The sequence below is a fragment of the Sphaeramia orbicularis genome, chromosome 3 (genome assembly GCF_902148855.1).
Source record: "Sphaeramia orbicularis chromosome 3, fSphaOr1.1, whole genome shotgun sequence".
In the NCBI taxonomy this organism is placed as follows: Eukaryota; Metazoa; Chordata; class Actinopteri; order Kurtiformes; family Apogonidae; genus Sphaeramia; species Sphaeramia orbicularis.
This window is the reverse complement of record NC_043959.1, coordinates 17,726,094-17,750,153: the sequence shown is the minus strand read 5'-3', so window position 1 is coordinate 17,750,153 and position 24,060 is coordinate 17,726,094. Positions and strand designations below refer to the sequence as shown.

Genomic DNA, 24,060 nt, shown 5'->3' with positions numbered 1-24,060 from the left:
AAACACAATGTCCATACCATAGGTGTATTTCAAGTGGTTTATTTTAAGGATTCTTGCAGGCAAACTACAACCAAGGCCTTTTGTGCTGTCTCTCCTGCTCAACATGTCTGACTGATTGTCTGTCTGGTAAAAAACCATCGGCCCACCCAGGTGCATGCTGATCTCCATTAGTGCTGCCTATTTATGCCCAGATGCTCATGGTCTAAACCAATAAGAAAGTCCAAAACAAACAGGTGCTAAATACTAAAGAATGAAAGCAATATCCATGAAAATCAAAAAATATATTGTAAATATTAAACAAACAAAAAGCAAACAAAAATAAACACTTAGCAAAAAATACTAAATTAGTTAACAAAAGTGTAAATTAACTTTGAACAAAAAACTAAATAGACAAATAGCTCCTACATTAGGGATGCACCGATCCACATTTTTTCACTTCCAATCCAATCTCGATACCTGAATTTGGATATCTGCCAATACCGATACTATTCCGATACCAGAGCTCTGTTTGCTTTAATATTATTATTATCATTATTGTTGATTTTATATGAGGCTCTATAGTCAAGTATGATATGTACAAATAGATGCATGTATGTTCCAAAAGGCAACTCGAGGTAAGTATAAGGTCAGAAAAACAGTAAATACTGTTAACAGGAAAAATCCCATCCTGAAAACAAAGATGCACCTGTAAGGGATTCAAATTGACTGTGAGTATTTAATAATATTTAATATTTAAATCCAAGACAGATGCACATAAAGGGATAACTTGTCCAACACTACTCCTCTCCAGATAAAATACAAAGGTCTGTTTCATCTGATCAGTGGTGTTTCTAGTATAAAATATTTCCACACAGCGGACGTGTTGTGATCAAAAGTCGGTTAGCCACAGTGCTCACCTGCTAGCTGGCTGCAAACTGTGGAATGGATTTCCTGAATGGAGGTGTGTCTCAATACTCCGCATCTCATTAATCCATTCCACATTTTGCAGCCAGCAGGGAGTCACTTGTGGAGTCATTTCAGCAGACAACATTAAAGCACAGACATGGCTCATAGATCGGAAATCTCAGCAGGTTGGATCAGAAATTTCCGATCCGTGAATTAAATCGGTATCAGAAGCTGATACTGATACTGGATCGGATCGGCCCCATCCATACTGAAATAAAAACTGCTCATAAATGTTATAAAATGAAATACTTTGAGCTTGTGTCACCAGTCGTCTATTATAACAAATACTTGCACAATCTCATGTTGTCCATCAAAACCCTAATTTCACTGAAAACATGTTTGCGGATCTTCTGAATCAAAGCACAAATGACGTGCGTGGAATAATACAGTTCTGGACCAGTGTGCATTAGTATTTGTGAGATGTAACAAAAAACATCTTTAAAAATACATATCAGTGAAATATATCAGTGTTTAGTGTGAGACTTGTTTCATTAAGAACCCATTCAGTGACCTTCACCTTAAACTTAATCAGTGAGCTAATTTAGAAACTAGAAAACAAATTCAGCTTCTTAGTTTAAGGATTAGTCAAAACAAAGCATTAATATTAACAAACAGCAAAATGATGTATGAATGTATTATCACTGTGTGTAAAATACTATATGTATGTATTAAGAACTCCTAATGCTTTCTGGTGTGTGCAGTCTGAACATGAACGACATCCAGGACACGTGTCAGAAGAATGCAACAGCAGCACTCACCGCCGGACGCAGAGATGTTGCCAAGGTGACGACCGACTCAGTTACTGTATATGTGTCAGCGAAGTGGATGGTGGTCTACATGGAACAAGTTTCAAACAGAATCCAGCTTTACCTTTCCAATATCACAAACATAACCTCTTTACACATCTGAAGTGGCATGCTGGGATAGCAGGCTGAGGGTTGCCGATAGCAACCGACACAACAACCTGATCTACAAAGCCTGTAATGTTGTTGGGATGGAGCTGGACTCTGTGATAATGGTGCCAGAGAGGGGAATGTTGTCCAAGATCAAGACAAAATTGGACATTTCCATTTGTCTACATATTGTACACATATTTTTGGCCGAAGGGGTATTGTAATCGTTTTGTCGTCTGTTCATTCAAAGACATAATCACATTATTATTATTACTAATGCCTAACCCCCACATATACCCTAACCTGAAATTGAGGCTAGCTCAGTATTTTTTCACCCATTATCCAGTCAGACCACCATTTTTCAGGCATCAGAAGCACATTTAACCTAAATTAAAAAAAAATAAAAAAAAATAGACTCGTGGTTTCGTTGTATTTATAGATCAGTTTGATTTATACACCAGAGTTTGTGTTGGGAAATCATTTAAAAAACAATAATCTGTATTTTAGACCTTAAAACTGGAGTTGGACAATATAAGCAGAGTTTCTTCCTACTTTTTTAGGACATAAAGTATTATTAGAGACACAGTGAAATAGTTATACATTGTGTGACATTTGTTTTTCTTTTTTGGTTGATTTATTTCGATATATTGGACTGTCCTGTTTAAATTGGTCATTTCTTTTGCCTAGCACACTCTCATACACTCTCTCTCTCTCTCTCTAATTATACTTGCATCGATCAGCTGTAACACACAATAATTTCCCTGCGTTTAATAAAGTTTCTGATTCTGATTTCTTGAGGTTTGGGCTCTGGCATCTGCAGCCACCAGTCAAGATTTGAGTCCAGATTCAGACCCAGATGTAGAAACCCCCTGGGCCAGACACCCGTTTGGACGCCACTTGCTGGAGACTCTGTGAGAAACACATGACTGTCTTTTCCCAAACTGTTCAATCAATTGGAATCAGATTTGGGAGTCACAGTCCAGAATCTTCTAGACCTCTGGCATTTCAGTAACAAATGAACAGGACTCATGGTTTAAGTATGTGTGAGAAGTGAGGAGGTTATATCTGTGTGTGTCTCTTTTCATCCTCCCAGTCTAGACCACTACAGTCAGATGAGTGACGTGCAGACTCTGGCCATGCTGTGTAGTGTGTTCAAAGCTCAAGCTCCGCCTCCAGACTGTTATGCCCTGTACGGACACCATCCGTCACGTTCCTCCATGTTCCCCCCACACCACTTACGCTATGTAAGTTCTGACTGTGTCATAGATTATAGTCATGGACAAAATTATTAGCCCACCCCTTGTTTTCTTCAGTTTCTTGTTCATTTTAATGCCTGGTCCAACTAAAGGTCCAGTTGTTTGGACAAAATATAATGATGCCAACAAAAACAGCTCATAGTAGTTTAATTTCAGAGCTGATATTTATCCATTTATCATGTTTTCTTGATAATAACCAAAATCACTTCAGTTCTTCCATCAATATCTGTGTCATTGTACTGCCAAAAACAGTGCTTTTAGACATTCCATGTTTTCTTTTCAGTCTGTTTTAGTCACATGATACACACAGCAGTTAGTGCTGGATTACAGAACCATTGTTTTTGATGACTTTTGGTGGTCTAAGAATTTTTTCCGTGACTGTACTCTGTCATTAACTGATACAGACCCAACAGCCACAGGCGTCCAAAAGCATCTACTGATCTAAAATAGATTTGCACTTTGCGTACTTTGCATTTCTCAGTATTTGTGTGATATTTTTATACAGATCATTTATTTTTTGCATCGCAAGTGTTTTGCTGCTGATCAGATTTTCATTGTACCTGTGACATGACAATACAGACCTATTGTATTGTATTGTATTGTATTGTATTCTATAATTAAGTAACTGGTGGACAGGCTCCACATCTCTGCTGTGTTTGAAGCATGCTTACTATCTGTGGCCTCCAGTGTGCACAGACTGTTTTTGGTTTGAATAATTATGTTGTTAGTCGTTGTGGCTGTGTGACTGCTACACCTTTCAAAGCCTTTAGAGTTAGTCTAGTAAAGAACAGTTGAACTGGATTTGAGGAAATGACTCGGTCTGTCTCTTTCAGCCCAGCTACACATCCAGCTCTGTCACCTCAGGTTCCTGCTCAAGCACTTCTGACTCCGTCACCACGACTACCTGGAACCAAGGTCAGACATCTGGTACCATGCACTGATAATACTGTGTAATATCACTGTTTATCATACATGTTTGTTTTTTTTCCTTTGCTTGTCTGTAGGCAGAGATTCTGAACATCCTAATCCCTGGGGTGAATCGTCTCCTGATGACTATCGCTACGGCAACCAGGGTTATACAGATCCACGGGAACGGGAACGAGAGCAGCATGACATGAACAAGAGGTGAATTATCTCCATCCCCTGACTTTTAAAGCTTGTCATACACTGTGTAATTTGGTCTGTCCCCAAAAGAACTATAAACAAACCCAGCAGTTACCTATAGTCTGAGCTGGTCATGTGATGGTGATCCTAACGCACTACGGTTGGGGTTTACAGAACACTGTTCTCATGTTCTTACAGCCAAAGACAGAACTTAGTCTGATCTCAGAGAGTGACTCCTGCTATGACCTATGTCTGTTAACCCTTTAAACCCTAGGCTTAAAATGGTCCACCTGGACTTTTTTAGTCCAATGGCCCGATGGACTATTGGTTTCAGTTGTCGTCTGTCTGTCATCCATAAACACTTAATATTTGTTGTGGAACATCTTTGGGGTAAGGTCTACCAAGTTTGTTCAAAGAATTGGGAAATACTGAATTGTGATTTTTTTTAAATGAATTTTTCAAATTTTTCAAATCCCCCTTAGTTTATAATGGGACACATTTCAAAGTGCTATAACCTGAAAACAGTTGAAGATTTTGATATAATTACTATTGGCAATAGACAGGAAATCACATATGGGCTTTCATTTGGTGCCATGACCTTTAACTTGAATGACCTTGAAAGGTCAAACCCAGACCGTAGATTTTGGCTATCCAGCTAAAAACACGTACAAGCAACAGGAAAAGACACAGAGAAAAAGTCACTTCTACAAGAAGTTTTTCTAAAGTCCAAAGTCTAAAGTAAAAATTAACAGCATGTGCAATATGATGAAATATACTAGTATCATGACTTGATTGATGACACAACCTTTGACCTAAGATGACCCTGAAAGGTCAAACGAATGTCAGTTAATTTCTTTAAATATTCTCTTGGACTACAGGACCCTTGGTCCCAGTTTTTCTTATTTTGACTTAAAGGTTAGAAAATAGGCTGAGTGAGTCTGTTTGCCCATTTTTCCAGAGCACTTTTTTTCTCCAGAGCTTTCCAAATCTAGGAGTCATTTACAATCTAATATAAATAATTATAAAGCTTAACGGCTCAGGTTTCAGAATCCATTTGAATTTTTCCAATTATGCAATGTTTAAAATGAGAATACTGGACACTGCAACATTCCACTTTTCTTCATCAGTACTTATTTAATTTCCGTCTTTTTCTCCTTTTTCCTACAGACTACTGGACCCAGCGAACACACTGCAGTTTGATGATTTTAAGAAGTGTTACGGGGAAATCCTGTACCGCTGGGGTCTGAGAGAGAAAAGAGCTGACGTGCTAAAGTTTGCCTCCTGCCCCCCTGAACCTCACAAAGGCATCGGTACGTGTCAGACCTCATACACTCTCCAACACCCTGAGTCTCTGCTGTGATAAACTGTAGAATCATGGGATTCCACAAAAGAGAAACTGTTGCTGATATGATCCTCTGTTCTGTGTTTTCCTGCAGAGTTCGGCGTGTACTGCTGTCACTGCCGCAGTCAGACCCGTGGGACGCAGTGTGCCGTCTGTAAGCGTCTGACCTTCCAGTGCGCCATCTGCCATGTGGCCGTACGCGGCTCCTCCAACTTCTGCCTGAGCTGCGGTCATGGAGGACACACTAGTCACATGATGGACTGGTTCAGACGGCAGGACGAGTGTCCGGCCGGCTGTGGCTGCCACTGTCTGCTACAGAGCACCTTCTGATCTGCAAATACCTCAGCCAAACCAGCACCTACATCTGCTGATGGTGGGACTGGTCTGAGATCAGTCAGTCTGACCCGCAGAGATATCGCATCAGCTGCAGACCTGATGTCAGTGACAGTTATGTGACTTTTAACCCATAAAGACCCAAACAGCCACTGGAAACCAAAACCATCCACTGATCTAAACTGTTTAATACCTGTTGATCCACTAATTCTATCAATCCATGTCAATAACTGGTGTAAAATGCAGTTCTTCATCTTTTCATGGTCATCAGATATGACCTGTTTGGACGTTCAGAGGCTCTGTAGTTACCGTGGAAACACCATCATCTTCAACATTGATTCACCAGGAAAACCCATGGAGTTGGATCAATGACAGTGGATGGACACACTGGGTTTATGTTCAGTTAATGACAGATTGGACTGAAAGAGTCACTTTTTCTTCAGTTTTCTCTGTTTCTGATATAATAACCCTCAACTTTAATCTGAGCTTTCATGAACATCTACATGATCAGTAAATTAAATATAGGGAAATAAATGATTTTCACTGAAAAAATGCAAAATACAGAGGATAATACGAAAAATACACGGTGATAAATCACTTAGTTAAGTTAAATTAATTTGGGAACTGCCAACAAATTGCCCTGGGTCTTTATGGGTTAAATTCCCACAGGAGAATTAAACATCAAAATGTGGGTATTGACTAACAGTGTTGTTTTTTTGTTTTGTTTTTTTACTGATACCTCACCTTTACCATCACACACAGTACAAACTATATACTTTTTACACAAGTCATCATCCATGTAAGGAGCAGTGTCCATCCTACTACACTGACGTTAGCTGCATTAATGAATATTGAGAAAAACTCATTCCTACATTTGAGCTCAAACAGCCCACAAATTATTTCAACATCACATTATGCAACATTGAAATATTCTATTTCAAACACCAACCAATTATTTAAACAACTGGTCAACTAATCATTGATGAAGATAATTTTGAGTTCCTCTTTTCAATCAAACAAAATAGGGTTTGACTGGAGCGATTAGATGCTTTATTTGTCACTGATGGTTCAGTCACAGTGGCCTTACAGATGCAATAACAGGACTGTGTGAAATGTGAAAACACTTGAATGTAAACTAACAAATGAAGTGATGAAGATACTTTATGTGAAGGCTGGGAGGAGACTAAAACTGTACTGTAATAATGTAAGAAACTGTAATAAAGTATGTTTGGATTCAGTCTTAATATGGATATCGTAGCTTCTCTGTTGTGTACCTTTAACCTCTGACAGGGCGTCAGAGGGACGTGTGAGGCGGAAGCTGAGGTCGGAATACGGTGGGTGTTTTAAGTCGACAGAACACACACTTTGTCAACAGCTCAGAGCTCTGAAGTCTGCACACAGGAAACGGTTTCCCACACTCTTCACACTGGGAAAAAAGAACAAACAGAACAAAGTAGTCACATCTGTCCTGTCCTTTTCAGTTCCAGTATGTGTCAGGCTCCACACTGAGCGCATAGTTGCACTCTGACCATATTTAGTCTTTGACAGTCCCTTCAAATGATAGCACTAACTAATCATTAGTCTCAATATAACTGACAAAGTCATCCACTGTATGGACAAAAGTATGTGGACACGTTGAATTTAGGTGTTTTTTTTTTTGTTTTGTTTTGTGTTTTTTTACTTGTCCAGCACCATAACAGCAGAATGGTAGTCTGGCTTCTTTTTGTTCTGAATGAATTTGCTTTGCCAAGGGAAACTTCATAAAGTATACGAGGCTCTCCTTGATATTCTAGTGTCTTTATTTGAGTTTCGTTGAACCACATTTTGATGCTGGACCTGACATGAAGGAACAGGAAGGGAAGAAGGGGAGAGAGTGAAGAGGAGAGAAAAAGGAAGAAGAAGGCGGCAGAGACCCTCACAAGAACATAACTATACCAACAATAACCATGGTGATAATTATAATGGTAACAATATCTAGAACCAGAACTGAGTAAACTGAGCAGAAAAATAAGAAAATCCAGGTGTTTCTTATCTAATGGGTCTGGGATATAAAACAATACTGACTAATATCAGAATATAGTTTTTTATTATGGGATAAATATCATTGCATTAGTTAGTTTGGGCTAAATTGTTATCTTTGTTTCCAAAATGCCTCAGAGATGGTTTGGACTGAATTTCTGTCAACATTGATTTTGTTTTGTTTTGATTTGTTTTATCCTTGACTATGATTTAAAATATTCCACCTTTAAATTTGTGAAAGATTTTTCGTGCTCTAACTAAATAACTTTCTACCACAACTAACCATCGACTTTCTACACATCCCTCCCATTAAACTTTAAGGAAATATTGATGTTTATAAACTATATGGACATAAATATTGGGACACATCATGTCTACAGTTTATAAGAAGTCCTGCTCATGATGATCGGACATAGAAACATCAATATTTGCTTGAAGTTTAACATTAGTCCTTATTGTTTTGTATCCCAGACTCCTGTTAGAAAAGAAACACCTGATGACTTGGGCAGTTATGCTACGAGGATAACGTAATGTTGAACATCTAAAAAACAAATCCACCAAATCCATTTTCCTATGACTCCACCAGTTTCATTCTGTTAAGTTGCTCATGTTTCTTTTAGGTCACTGTCAGGCTTCGTACTGTTAATGGTGCCAAAAATGTTCAGAAGAACTAATCGTGGAAGGAGAATGTTAGCGTAAAAGGACAAAGGATGTTTTTTTCTTGTGTATGAGAATGGACTCTGACCTGGACTATTTGACTTCCTGTTGCTTGTGTCTTCTTCTTCATCACTTGTGGGATGTCCTCAGTGTTCTCTATGTTCCACAACCTGATGGTACGATCCTAGAGAGGGGACAGGTCATGTATGACTGGAATCATGTCAAACACCATACATCCACCCACTGATTAAAAGAATGTAAGAATAAAGGAAAAAAGCACCCCACAAACAAATACATTTCAGTAGAATTACGGTCTAGAACTGGGCAAAATAGATAGAAAGTGAAACACTTTGCAAACATTCCTGCAGGTTTAAGTGCAACTGAACAGTTTTGTTGCTAACAGACTTTAAGAAGTCACCATAGTAAAAGTTACACTGTCTAAACCCACTCCCCTACCATATTAACATGTGAACTTTTACCTGGAATCAGGGCTCAGGGGTTAAAGGGTTAAGATTTAACTGTGCTTTGTGCACTATCAATGGTGACTGAAAAGTGGGCCTGTACCTTAGAGGCAGAGGCCAATAGTTTCCCATCAGCACTGACTGACACATCTGTGACCCAATCACTGTGACCCTGTGGAAAAACAAACAGGACTTGAGCCTCCACTGTTCTTTTTTTCAGATATGAGGGTGTACTGTGCAGTAGAGGGAGCAGTACAGATGACTGACCTTCAGAGTTACAGTCTGGCAGAGGCTGGGCATATCCCAGAGTGCAACAGTCTTGTCATAGGAGCCGGACACCAGTAGTTTACCTGAGGACACAGGACAGAGACGTTTTCTGCACAAAATTAAACAAAGCTAAAGATCTGTTTGCTTTTTAATTCACTGTAACAAAAACAGAATCCATCATGGTAAGTCCTTCTGTGGCTAAAGCTGTAAACTTAACAGGTCATTTTTTATACATTTATAGCTCACTGTAAATTTGGAGGTTGCGGTCCTAAACCACAAATCTGTTAAATTCAAGTTATTGAAATAATACTTAAGAATTTTGAATATTTCATCTACGTGATGTTTTCTTTCTAAATGTAAAAGTTTTTCCTCATTTTCATGTCACTTCTCAAACCCTGTGGGTTTTAGTCCACAGGCTCTAAATGACTCATCCGTAAGTCTGCCTCTCTCTCACAGCAGATTGGTTTGTAGACAGGTCCCAACATTTCAACAGACTTCACAAATCTCTTTTAAAGACACACCTGTTTGCACTGGCTTTAATACAAGTGTGTGACTTTTATTTTATCTTCTGCTTGTGTTTCAGATGCTATTCATCCTATTACTGTGTATCTGTTTTTATCAGTGTTAGCAGATCTTGTATTTATTCTCATTTTACTAGTTTGATCATATCTTGTATTTGAATTTACAACTTTGTAGAACACTTTGCAGTCTTTTAAATGTGTTTAGAAATAAAGTTGACAGGTGTTCCTCTAACTCATTTTTGACTTCTTCTATCAGTTTCTTTTTTTCCTTTTGTTTATAGGTAACAACACCTTTGCGTAACTTCATATAAATAATACAAAAGTCCAAACTAACTAAAACATTTTTTTCACACTATATATGTTTTTGGACTAGAGAAAGACGGCAGAGTCCATGGAAAGAACATGTGAATTCCAAACAGAAAGGCCCAAGGCAGTGGCGATGGGTTCAAATCATGACTTTCTTGCTTAATTGGCTATTCAAAGGTCCCTGTGATTGGCTGTTCGTCTCTATGTGTTAGCCTTAAAATGAACTCGTGACATGTCCCGCCTTCATCTTATGTCAGCCCACCCACTCGCCCACAGATGATTAAGCAGTTAATTGAGTGACTGAAGGAATAAATACGATACAGTAATTTCCCCTGGGATTAAAGTATTCTGAATGTAAATGAACCAAATCATGATTGTCTTTGACCACAAATTTGGGTCTTTTTTTTTTACTTAAATCTTTATTGAGTTTTATATAGAACTGTAACAGTAACCAAAAAAAGAAACAGACAAAAACAAACAAAAAAGACCCCCCCACCCAAAAAACCCCAAACAAACAAACAAAAAACCTGACAAACGAGAACACATATGAGTATAAAAGGAAACAATATGCCCGGGTAGCAACAGTCAGTCTATTGATTTTGTGTAAATATAATCCATTTATTCCACTTTTTATCCTGTCCAAACTTGGGTCTTGGATCAAATTGATAATCCCAAAAGTCCAGACCAAGCAGAACAGGTGTAAAAGCAGCCTGAAGTCCTACCGTCAGCAGAGAAGCTGCAGGAGCTGACGCTGCCTTCGTGTCCTTTCTGCAGCAGTGTCCCACCGTGACAGCGGAACCCTCCAGAATGCAGGTCCCAAAGCTTCAGGGTTTTATCCCATGAAGCTGTGCACAGAAAGCAGCCATCGCTGGTGAAGCAGCAGTTAGCGATAACGTTGCCATGGGCGCTGAGATAACAGTATGAGGAGATGAAAAAGTGAATTACTAATAAAGGTCATTGTAAAGAAAAAATAATCCTCATGAGGCGCAGACAAAAACTCAGATCAGTTCAATCAAGAAAAATGACTAAAAAATCATGGGAAGGAATGCTTCTAGAACCAAAAAAAGAGTTTGTTTGAGGTGCTCTTTGAAAAAAGGGATTCATAAAGTAGATGACAAACTAGAAGAAAACTCCAAGGCACTGTCTTTAATCATTAAATGCCTTTATTCTCATGGCATGGTCATATATAGACCTTAAAAAACACTTCAACGTGTTTCGGCTTCAAGCCTTCATCAGGAAGTCAAAGAAAACAGAAGCCTGGAAAACTGTAGGTTCTTTTAAAGTAGGTCCTGACCAATAGGAACATGCCAACTGCACATAAAGGTAATGGCCTGCACAGGGTGTCAACATGTAAAATGGCCAGCGGGTGGTGTCACTACAGGTCAAAAGGACATACAAAAAAACTCACCTATAGAAATGTTTACAAATACATACAGTTTTCCAGGCTTCAGTTTTGTTTGACTTCCTGATGAAGGCTTGACGCCGAAACATGTTGAAGTGTTTTTTAAGGTCTATAGATGACCATGCCGTGAGAATAAAGACATTTTAATGCTTGAGGAGAGTGCCTTGGAGTTTTCCTCCAGTTTGTCATCTACAAGAAAAATGATTATTATTGAAAACATGAACTTGTAGTTCACTTGTCTATGGACACTGTGGTTTTGTGGCTGCACAGGTCCAACAGTTTAACACTCCTGTCTTCGGACACCGTGGCTATGCGTTGGCTCTGAGGGTCAAACCGGCACTGAGTGATGGTGGACCGATGATGATCTGGAGGAAACAAACCAAAAGAAAAAAAAATCACTGAAACTTACAACTGAATGGGTAATAACTCTGTCGGTGGTGTCATACCGCTGACGTGGTGCTGTATCTGTCCACCGGCTGCGTCGACGACATACATGCCGTTCTGAGGATCGGCGGCACAAACCAGCAGTCGGCCATCAGAGGAGGAGCTGCAGGATGTCAGCAGGCCGCCCGGCTGGTACTTCCACTGCACAACAACAACAACAGACAGTATGTAAAGTGGAGGTGTATTCAAACATACAGCTGTGGCAAAATTAGACCAGAAATCAATTAAAAACGCTTGGAATGTTGTCAAGAATAAAGCAGATCAAACACTCAAAAGATTTTTTCTTACTGTTAATTCACTAGATGCTCAGGACATACAGAGAATGTCTCTCACCTTGTTATTAAAAAATAAGAGGTAAACATAGAATAAGAATAAACAGTGGTATAAAGAATAAACTATGATAGAATATAATGTGTATAACAATAAACTGTAACAATAGCAATGGTAGTAAAATACAGTTAGAGATGTAACAATATGAAATTTCCATATCACTGTTATTGTGACCAAAATTATCACGGTTATCATTATTATCGGGGTATTGTTGAAATGTGCTCAAAATGTTCAAAAAGTACTGAAACAATTTACCAAGCTGTATTTAAAAAACAAACAAACAAACAGACAAACAAAACAAATAAAATAGCATGCACAATGTACTTTGTGTTGGCAGAAACATTAAAATATTAAAATGTAAACATCAAACATACAAATGTGCATTAAAGATGGCACCTTATGTACATAACAGATATCTGCACTGGAGGTGGGAAATGATAGGATTTGAGCAATATCAATGCTATTGTTGATTCTGCTTACCAATACAGAAAAACAAAAAAAACAACAACATTTAATTAAATTCAATGTATAATGAAATAAACAAATTGCACCCTTCCACCCTGAACCCACCCCACCTCAGCTCATCCTGACCAGTACAAACTAATGGTTAGTTATGGACTATAAAGTACAACAGGTACACATTCAATCGGGCAGCACCACTATGTTTGTAAAATAAGAAATAAAGGGTTGGCATTTGTGGAAAAATGTTCCTCTCAACATGTATTTAATATTTAATTTTCTCGAGTTTTAGAAAAGACACGGTGTCTTTAACTCACCGGAAGATTGGAAGGATATTTAGCAGACTTCCAGTACAACAATATCAAATGTCTTGTTAGTAAATATGTGTGAGCTATAATAGCCTTTTGTGTAGAGTTTAATGCAACAGAGGCGTCAGAAAACCCAAATATGACCTTAGAACTTTCTATTCAGCAGAGGTGTATATTATGGGCTGCCCTCACTGCAGCCAAGAAAATGCTGGCACTGAGATGGCAGCCGCCTCATATGTTATCACGGCAACAATGGATCATTAATTTCTAGATATAGTTATGATGGAGGGGTCAGAGGCCGGGTTGCATGCATCCGGTCCAAAAACCCTTAGCATGTGGGATGGTGTTTACATTATGGTTAAAGAAAGAGTGCAACAGAATTATCTATGACTATCCTGATCACCTATATGTTTATATCTGTAAATTATATTCTCTTTCACTTATATACATGTATTTGTTGTTATTAGTTGGGTTTCGTATTTTGAGATCCAGGTTGGGTTGGTATGGGGGTTGTCATTGGTTCTGGGAGGGTAGGGTTTATACTTTGTGTGTCACAAAATCTTATATCATAAAATGTGAATTTCTTTCTTTTTTTTGCATTGTATTTCTGGAGATGCACAATGAAAATAAATTTAAAAAAAATTGATCAAATAAAAAAAAAAAGAATCCTAAATATGGCAATAAATGGGCAAGTCTGCAAATGTCCAGCAGAGCTGCATTTAAGTAAAGCTACGAAAAGGAGGAGTTACCAGAATCTGTCCGGTCTCCATGTCCCAGGACACCATCTTCTTATCCCAGGAGACTGTAAGCATCCTGACAGACAAACAAGAAGCTAATGTTAGGACACCTATAAACCCCTAACACATCCTCATAAAAAGACCAAATAGGTTTGGTTTTTATTGTTTCTTAAACAAAGAAGTATGTGACAGGAGGTGTGTTTGTTCCTCTGGTAGGTGTTTTGATTTCCTACCACATTCCCTCTCTTAGTTTTACTTTTTGACAAGTCACACAAAATGACCTTTTTCTCCTTGTACTCTGGTAGCTTTCATGAAAGTAGCTCCTGTTTCTTGTAGTTCAGTGTCAGGCTTGGTAGTGTTACTGGAGCCAAAACTGTACAAAGGAGCTAAACAGGAAGGAGGACATTAGGGAAAAAGACAAAGGATGTTTTTTTCCTCTGTATGAGAAATGATCTGACACCAAGGGGAACTATAGTGTGCACTTGACTTACAATTGCTGTGATTCTTTTTAGGACATTTTTAATGCTGTGATTGAGGCTGCCCTTCAACAGTAGTACATTACTTTGTTTCAGTTCTGGGGGAAGTCAAGGGAAGGTTAACATCTGGTCAAAAAAATCTAAGTACAATAATCTACACCAAACTTATATTTTGGGTTGGTAATTACTCATATTTTCAGGAAAATGTATTTTGAAATGAGAAAAAAATTTGTGAAAAAAAATTTTTTTGAGGAGTTTTAAAAGTGTGAATGTAAAGTGACACAGTTTTGTGCTGTCATTCTGGGTTCATTTTATAAACTCTATAAATAAACTACATTTATTCCAAATACATTGATATTTGACTAATATATTATTTACATCATAATCTAAATGCACAGTGTTAAAAATTAATAAATGCATATATCTATGCAAAATACATTTGAATATAAAGTTAATATTATTTGTATGTTGTAAATATTGTAAAAGAAAAAAAAATTATAATGACACTACCATTTGTCAAAACTCTTGCTATTTAGGTTTGATCAAATATTTTTTCCTCTATAACCAATTATTGGTTTGTAAAATAGAGGGTTTAAGGTTTACACTGAACACATTTGAGGATGAAAATGTCAGAGGAACTTCATTTTGGAGAACTTCGGAATTCTTGCAAAAAAAAAATAGACGTTCATTTTTTTGTCCATCCATGACGCAGTAGGTTTTGATATTTTTAATTGAAAAATATTTGAAAATTTGCCCTTTGAGTGTGTTTAAGATGGCATTTAGACCTTTACAATTATGGCAATATTTGTCTGAAACTTGTCTGGTTCAGCAGTTATGAATCCAAAAGTGGTGGGTGGTCCATCCATGACACCCCTGACCACACCCTTCTGTATTCTGTCTGTTTGTCCAAACTGGAGACATGCAGATCTTAGTAATAATACTCTGTAGGTAATACACTGACTATGTACAAGCACATCATACAAATCTGAATCAGGACTTTAAGATGCTTCCTAAAGGGGTCCAAGTGTAATTTCTGGTGCATTTCTAACACCAGGTTGATATAAATGCACATGTTGCAAACACAGAAACACAAAGGAAAGTGAAGTTTCTAAATGGGAGGACATTCGTTGCATCTGAAGGTAAACCTTTACATTTAACCTGGTTCACTTATTTGTTCTTAGCAGTTATGTAAAGTGACAAACCTGTTGGTGTTTGGGATCAAAGCGCAGTCGGTGATGGTTCTCTGATGAGCTCCACTGAATACCCTGAGGGGCCGGCAGCTGTCTGTGTCCTGTAAGGGTCAAAGGTCAACAAATGTGCTTCTATAATCACAAATACTCATCTGACAAGTAGCACAAATATATCTGACATACTGAATGCATCTATAAATAAAGTTAATGACCTACAGTATATTCATATTTGTGACAGTCATGAACCCTTTTATGCATGAATTATGAAAAAAAAGTATCTAGATTTTTTTTTTAGATTGATTTTATTTCTTATAATTAGGCTGAAATTGAAATGCATTTTGAATTTTTTTTTTTTTTTTTTAAATATGGTTTTATTAAGAAGATATTTAACCTCCTGAGACCCAGGAAAGTACAAGTTTTGGCTTTTTCAATTAAATAATTGCTGATATTGGAAACATCATGAAGCAACAATTTTTTCGGATGCATTTTTTTTTTTAAATTATGGAACGTCCTTTGCAGTGGACAATTTTTGATTTTTTTTTAATAAAGCTGTAAAACTCTTGTCGTGAATGTGGACAGTCAACCCCTAGCTGGGTCTGAGGAGGTTAACTTTAGGAGATCACAGATCAGTCCACATTCTAAAATTAAGATGATATTTTTTTCCATTGTACTGTTTAGGGTCTACAGACACTGCCCCCACGTGGTTTGGAAAATATTGCCTTTAGAACCCTTTGAAAAGTGAACTAAACTGTGTCCAGAAATGTGAATGTCATGCATGAAAGGGTTAATTTGTCCATCATTTACAAATAGACATACGTATGTATACATGTACTTCAGGAGATGATAAACAATCATCTCTTGTATGTGAATGAGGCAACCATAATGTGAGATACAGTGTAACCAACACCCTTAAAACCCTTCTTCTGTCTGTTAAAGTCCTTATGATGCATTTAAGTTATTCACTCCTTTGGCGAAGTTAACAAAAAAAAATGCCTTAAGCTTAAAATTCAGAAATATTTAATTGAGATGGTAGATATGTTTTTGTTGATTTTTTTTTTTTTTATTATGGTGTGAATGCTCAATACTGTACACATTTAAGCTGATGTATGCAGTGTATCAGGTGACAAGGATAGGCAAAAAAATAAGCTTTTGCTTCTAGCCTATTCCTTTTTTGGTTTTTATGTTTATTACGATTAATGTACTAAGTGCAATGATTGATGTAAAACCTAAATAAATTCATTCATTCATTCAAAGTCAAAGCACTTCAGCTGTGCAGAGGAGTTGGTTTGTACCCAGAGGATGGCGGTGCAGTCTGAGGAGCAGCTGAGAATGCGACGGTCACTGAAGCAGAGTCGAGCAGCGGTGACAGAGTCGGTGTGACCTCGCAGTATCTTCACTGGAACCTGCAGATGCATCCACATACAGCATAAGTCAATACTGGAACACAACACATACAGAAAACATGACTAATCAAGAAGAGTTGGCATCCAATAAGGAAATTCAAGGGTTTTCTTACAACTTAATAAACTTTGTTGGTCATCAGGCAGAGGATTAAACTGTATTAGTTTTTCTTTTCTTTTTTTTTTTTTTTAGAACAGGACAGTTTCTACATTACTACTACTAAATGTAAAGTACTAATGTTAGTAGGTTACAAGAGTATATTGAATGTTTTGTACCTTTAGATTTTACCCTAACACCATGGCATTATATAATATGCAGAACTACTGTACTATTTTTGTACTATATTTGACTTTATTATGTGATATATATCGGTATTAAAATATGCAGGCCAACAGTACATGTCAGTGGGGTGTCTCCATCATAAAGTTTTCTGCCTTGATATTTAAAAATGTCACCTCACTAAAAATACACAAACAAAACAAAAAACTAACACCTCGTTCTTTAGAAAACATTTGAAGGTATCTTTATTGTTATGACCGGCTCAGAGCCATAACATTAATGAGGACACGACACCGGATTGAATGCAAAAAAAAAAAAGATGATTTATTTAAGGAAAAACAAAAATCTGTGGTCTGGTGATCAGTGAGCTGAGGAAGAGGTGAGAGAGCAGCAGGAATGGAGCCCTTTAAACAGGCCCAGCCCAGCTTCCGGCAAGTGTGCACAATCACAACGAGCCCTGCAAAACAGGACAGGTTTGCAGGCAAACACAACGGCACATAACACCCCTTCCCTTAAGAGGACAGCTGCGCTGCCAACATCCCAAGATACATGTGAAAGGGCATCAGCCACAACATTATCGCGCTCCTTCTTATGCCGGATTTCGACATTAAAGTTCTGGGCCATAAGAGCTCATCACAGCCTTTGATTGCTGTTATACATGCGATTTAAAAAGACAAGGGGGTTATGATCTAAATTTAAGGAGGAAATCCCAGCAGCTCTCAATCTAATCCCGCATCTGGATTACACAGCGGATTCTTCCCCCAATTCACTCAATTTTAATCCATCTCAAATTAATGAGTTTGTTGATACTACAGCAGACTATCTGCGAAAAATATTAGATGTAATCGCTCCACTAAAAAATCAGATTATAAAACAAGGGAAGCGTGCTCCCTGGTTCAATTCTCATACTCGCCAATTAAAGCAGCATACCCAAAAACTGGAAAGTGGCGTTCTACTAAATTAACAGAACACCTTTCAGCCTGGCAGGACAGTCTAAATAAATACAGGAGGGCACTTTGTTCTGCCAGAGCAGCCTATTATTCATCATTAATAGAGGAAAACAAGAGCAATCACAGGTTTGTGTTCAGTACTGTAGCCAGACTGACAAAGAACCACAGTGCATATGAGCCTAGTATTCCTGCTACCCTCCATAGCAACAATTTTATGGACTTCTTCAATAATAAGATCTTGCTCATCAGAGATCAAATTAATGGCCTCTTATCCTCTACAAATTATAGTCCACTCTTAAATCTTTCAGACCCAGAAACCACAGAGTTGACTATTAAGACATTTGGTTTTATGGATTGCTTTTCTCCTGTACAGATCAGTCAGCTAACTTCAATAATCTCTTCATCTAAATCGTCTACCTGTCTCTTAGACCCAGTTCCAACAAAGTTCATCAAAGATGCTATACCTTTATTAGCTCCACCTCCTTGATATGATTAACCTGTCATTATCAACAAGCTTTGTACCACGGTCCTTTAACCGTAACCATCTAAAAATGTTATTTTTTAGTCAGTTACAATACTTTATTGCTTATAGTATGAAAGGATAGCAATGAAACGAAAAAAATATGACAAAATTGTGCTTTATTTTCCAAATAAATTCTCCTTTACTGCATGAAGTACAATTCTCCTTTCCATAAAACATTAAAAACGTGGGGTCTGCTGGGACCCCAGGTTACCTATTAAGGGTTAAAGTAGCTGTAATCAAACCTCTTCTTAAAAAACCCAGCCTCGACCCTGCAGTTTTAGCTAACTTATAGACCCATATCGAACTTTCCATCCATAGTAGCCAATCAGTTCTGTGATTTCCTTCAAGCCAACAGTTTATTTGAGAACTTCCAGTCAGGTTTTAGGGAACATCATTGTACAGAAATGGCACTGGTCAAAGTTGCCAATGACCTTCTTGCTGCTTCAGATAAGGATCTGGTTTCTATACTAAGTAACTTCAGGTAAATCATGTTTGTGTCTTCAGGTCACCATGACCTGTGTAAATTTGATGTGAGGGCAGGAAAGACAGGATGTTCCCACCAAAGCCATGTTCAAAACAAAGCCATTAATGATATGACATCATATTTGGCAACAGAGTTTATCACGCACATAGTGAATGGTTAGTTCCTTTTATTGTAGTAATGATGTGTAAACGCCCCTGTATAAACCCCTGTTGCCCATCCCAAAGTCGTGGTTTCTTTGTTATTTTAGCTACAACAATTGGCACCCAACGTGGGGGTTGAAAGAGGCCTTGGTCGATCAGCAGATGGGACATGATGACACTGTGTTTAGGGCCCAAACTAAGGGTAAGAGCTTTCTTTCTTGCCAAATACATGCACAGTCTCATCACGCCTTACTGTGAGTAGAATTTGTGCTCTCTTCAAAAAAGCTTGATGTAAAGTGATTGGATGTGATCTGGGGAATCTCCACTCACCAACAGTCTGTCCTAGAATTTTATGCTGTAAGATTTGCTTGCACCTGCTTTATGCTTAAATAATCCTGCATGTAACATGGCTATTGTATGTGGCTCATTTCAGAATTGCGGATACATTTCACATGGAGACAGAAAACAAAAATTGGGAGTGTTTTTTTTTTTTTTTTTTTTTTATGAAACTTTTTTATTTCATAGAAAACACTTTGAATTTAACTTTTCTAGTATTTGCTGAACTTAAACCTGTAACATTTAAAACTTTTAAAATGAAAAACAATGTAGTTGCAGAAAAATCTGTCAACTCTGTTGCAGACAAATTGGGTAGAATACATAAAATTAACAAATGTCAAACAATTTAAAAGATTGTTTTTCCTTAGAGATACTGTGTCTCTAAATCCATTAAGTAAATTTTTGGTTTGATTAGATAAAAATGTTTTATTTTGGAGTAAAAATATCAACACATTTAACTGACATGTTGCCGCAAGGGTGTGTATATTCTGTAAACATACCCGTAAAAATGAATTAAATACTTTGAAATTTCATTTAAGAAGAATGGTAGTTAGGACACAGCTTGTAATAAGTTTGTTAATAATAAAACATATTTGATAATAGTTGATAAAGCAAAATCTTACACAAACAGAGTTGACATGAATAACAGAGTTGATCACCCATAGTTAAAACCAACAAAAATAACATTCCTGCCTGACTCTGAAATCTTTAAAAACATTTAAAAATGTAGAAATGATTTTTAGCATTATTCCTGACACAATTTGTGATATCATATGACGCATTCACTCTTCTTTAGTTCCTCGGTATTTTTGTAATATTCTCTATCAGGACATCATGAAAAAAGAGAGTTCTTTGAACCTCTGCAGGAAGTTTATGTCTTCGTATTTGTTTCTGATCAAGGGGAATTTTTTAATTTCTCTATTTAATTTGGAGTTCTCCCATTTTTGTTTGCTTCGTCCTGACCTCTTTTGTCTGAAACAATAAAAACAAATGACATTCTAATTAAATGTAAAGTAACCCATGACTATTTTTCACCTTATGAGAACATAGCCTAAATAGCTTAGTCACACTTCTTCATCAATGAGTTATATTTTCAAGAAATTAGTATTTATTATTAAAGGTGCACTATACAACTGCTTTGAAATCATATCATCAAACAAAGAAGAGAGAGGTTTTGATAGAAGGAATAGCAAAACAGGCTTGTCTTTAGAGTTATGGTGGGCATCATATCAGTTATGGTGAGAACAAAAAGAGAACACTGAACATCTAGAAGTACAACATTTTTACCAAAATCTGTCGCTAAAAAGTGCACCTTTATTCAAAGCCATACATAAATTACAAAATGTGCCTTTAAGACACAACACACTGGACAGTTCAGTTACATTCTATCACACTGACAACCCTGATATAAAATAGGACCAAAGGCCCTGTAGCTTACCGGCCAAATTAAAAGCTTTAGGAAATGTATCCAGATACCATTTATACCCAGTTATGTGTATTTATTATATTACAGAAACAGCCCAAGCTGAAAGCATGGATGGTCGGGATTTATTCTTTGATAGACCTGGCTTTGTTGAAACAAGTGTTTCACACATATTATTCTGGAAACAATGTGCATACAATAATGGCTTGATTGACTTACCACAGGTCAATCAGAACTGTAGTTTCGGCCTATTGGCCGGTAAGCTAAAAACACTTGTCTCAATCTATCTGTGACTTACTGTACAGTTACTTTCTAGAATATAATTATAAACTCATGGACCTATGTAGCCATCTAATCAAGTACTAATCTAACCTGGATAGCTGTGGTTCAGGGTCTGGTTCTAGACTTGGTGGTGGTGTCCTCTCTGAAATTCTCTCCCTTCCCGCTCTGCACCTCTGGTGAGCCTCTCCTTACAGGGTCAGCACCTCACTTTCCCTGTATTGCCGTTGCCTTTCTGCCCCTGACAGCTTCATCATCATCTACCTACAACATATGATTCAATTTCCTTAAACTGGAAAGTTAAAGCACTGATGTTCCCTTTACAGTAATATGATTGAACATCCATAATAAATGTGAATATATGTGTGTATATTAAAAAAGTAAAATACCTCAAAATCTCAAATAAGATTTGGAGCATTTGACTCTGTAAGTCACTGCCAACTCTGTTATCATTAAACCATTAACAGAGTTGACATAACAGAGTTGACATTTTCTTCCATTTTTTACCTTAACTCCATGTGCTAGATGAAAATGAGATACCACATGGTATGTCTAAAAATAAATTTTTTATAGATTTTATCATGTTATTGGTTTTTAAAAGTTCCATAAGTGATTCACTATGATTTAACAATAGCAGAGTTGAAAAGTAATTAATCTACTATTGGTGTATCCTAAACATTTTGTACAAAAGAATGGGAGAAGAAAAATGATATACCCTACTGCCTTCAACATATTTTCTTTTCTTTTTTTTTTTTTTAATTTATCTTTTTATGAGCAATGTAACAGTACATACAAAGGAGCAGAATTAAAGTGCATTCATTATACATTGCTTTTTATATCATTTTTTCCCATGCCCAATCCAACCCCAAGGCCCTCTGAGAAAGGGCAACAGCAGAAACAAGAACATCAGAACAGTCTCTGAGCAGTAGAAAATCAAATAAGTACAAGCAGTATCAAATCTGTGGTGTACAAGAATATTAACTAAGCTAATGGAAATAGAAGAAAATAAAAATAAATAAAAATAAATAGAGAAGAAAAAAAAAATCAAGTCATAGCTTGTAGATACCTGTGTTTACTTTTAAATATTAGACATTACCTAGATGTATCAAATATGACAATAACTGGTAGACAGAACAAATTACAACAAAAAACAACAATACCTAAACAATAATAAAATAGATTAGGGTGGAGGTGTGAGAAATCAATCTGAAGGCAGTGTTTGTAAAGACTGAAAGTAATCTAAAAAAGATTGCCATTTATTAAAGAATTTAGTTGAGGAGCCTTGTAGTGAGAGTCGAATCTTTTCTAATTTAAGAAAAAACATAACATCTCTAAGCCAAAATGAAATAGACGGGGGTTTAGGAGACTTCCACAAAAATAAGATACATCGTCCTGCAAGGAGGGATGTAAAAGGTATTATATCAGACTCTATTTGGTTAAAACAGGAGTCAACAGGGAGCCCAAATATTGCTATAAAAGGGCACATATTGATATTTTTCCCAAGAATATTAGTCATGATCATAAAGTAATCACCCCAAAATTTCAGTAACTTAGGACAGGAAAAGAACATATGGGTTAAGTTGCAGGGAGAGCCCTGACACTTGTCATGTTGGTCCACAATATTTGGATAGATTGCAGAGAGTCGAAATTTTGATAAATGGATTCTATGCAACACTTTGAACTGAATAAGTTGTAATCTAACACATGGTGTGCTGGACCGTATACTAAGGATAGTTTTATCCCATAGCTGGTCTGTGAGGTTTAAGCCTAACTCACCTTCCCAAGAAATTCGAGCTTTAGTCATCACATCATCATCAAATGAAATTAACTGTGCATAAATTTTTTTCAACATGTTTTCTGCCAGAGGAAGTGACATCATAGGATGCAGGTCTCATGTTTTTATATAAATGCTTTGGAGATTTTTATGGAGTTTTATAACAGAGATAACAGAGTTGACCAGTGTATAGAAAGACAAAAAAAAACAAACAACATTTATTTAATACTGAAATTTCATATAATACAGAAAATAGATATTCTGTGCAATTTATTTTATTGATGTTATTAGAGTGAGCACAAAAAAAAAGAAAAAAAAAAGAATGAAAATTATAGTAAATTATTTCATTTTAATTCAAGTTCAATGTATGAATCCTGAGCCGAAGACAGTCAATTTGGGATGGGGTTGGATTTCTTAGGCTAATATTTTTTGAATACATTTTGTTAAAAATATACAAAAAGCATTATTATTTGTTAAAGTTCAATTCAATTATTATTATTATTATTATTAAAAACTGATTCAATAAAGATTTGTCTGGGGAAAAAAAACAAAGGGTGTATCTGGGAGACACAAAATGAACCCCCAATTCTGAAATGACCCATGTATCCAATGCATTGTTTTGGATGTTTGTGTTTGATTTTGGGGAAACTGAGTGAGCAGAGGACAGGGGAGTGTGTGTAAAAAAAAAAAAAATCTGTGAGTAGAGGAGAATGCAGGATATGTCCGTGTGTTGGTGTATGAGTGTATGTGTATGAGTGAGTGCAAGAGGCCAGAAGTGGAGAATTTTGTAAATTTGTATACTGTGGAAAGTCTAGGAAATATGTGTTCAAAAGTACAGTAGAAGTCTCAGAGGTTCCTCATATGTTATTGTTGCTTTCTAAGGAGTTCTGTTGCTTTGATAAACTGTGCATAAATGTTTGTGTTACATGTTTTGTGACACTTGTGTTCTTAGTGTGTGAGTCAAGTGTTAGTGCATTGTAGGTACAGTGTTTGAGTTTGCGTATGTGGAAATTGGGTGTTG

The 24,060-nt window shown here is 36.9% G+C and overlaps 2 protein-coding genes across 2 annotated transcripts in view; one reads left to right on the top strand and one right to left on the bottom strand.

The window, feature by feature from the left end:
* The window catches only part of LOC115436987 (GATOR complex protein WDR59-like), a 29,646-nt gene extending 23,531 nt beyond the window's left edge, over positions 1-6,115 (top strand). Inside the window, 7 exon segments of the mRNA XM_030160034.1 lie at positions 1,647-1,728; positions 2,637-2,749; positions 2,932-3,082; positions 3,928-4,009; positions 4,099-4,219; positions 5,366-5,508; positions 5,635-6,115. Of these exon segments, the coding sequence (XP_030015894.1) occupies positions 1,647-1,728; positions 2,637-2,749; positions 2,932-3,082; positions 3,928-4,009; positions 4,099-4,219; positions 5,366-5,508; positions 5,635-5,870 (928 nt within the window). The 3' untranslated portion in view covers positions 5,871-6,115.
* LOC115436965 (WD repeat-containing protein 88-like) overlaps positions 1-24,060 on the bottom strand; it is a 39,606-nt gene that overhangs the window by 12,279 nt on the left and 3,267 nt on the right. Inside the window, exons 2-11 of the mRNA XM_030160001.1 lie at positions 16,743-16,853; positions 15,463-15,551; positions 13,797-13,860; positions 11,953-12,091; positions 11,742-11,871; positions 10,827-11,011; positions 9,278-9,360; positions 9,114-9,182; positions 8,638-8,733; positions 7,148-7,299 (exon numbers count right to left, since the gene is read on the bottom strand). Coding sequence (XP_030015861.1) covers positions 7,168-7,299; positions 8,638-8,733; positions 9,114-9,182; positions 9,278-9,360; positions 10,827-11,011; positions 11,742-11,871; positions 11,953-12,091; positions 13,797-13,860; positions 15,463-15,551; positions 16,743-16,853 — 1,098 coding nt within the window. The 3' untranslated portion in view covers positions 7,148-7,167. The remainder of the gene's footprint in view (positions 1-7,147; positions 7,300-8,637; positions 8,734-9,113; positions 9,183-9,277; positions 9,361-10,826; positions 11,012-11,741; positions 11,872-11,952; positions 12,092-13,796; positions 13,861-15,462; positions 15,552-16,742; positions 16,854-24,060) is intronic.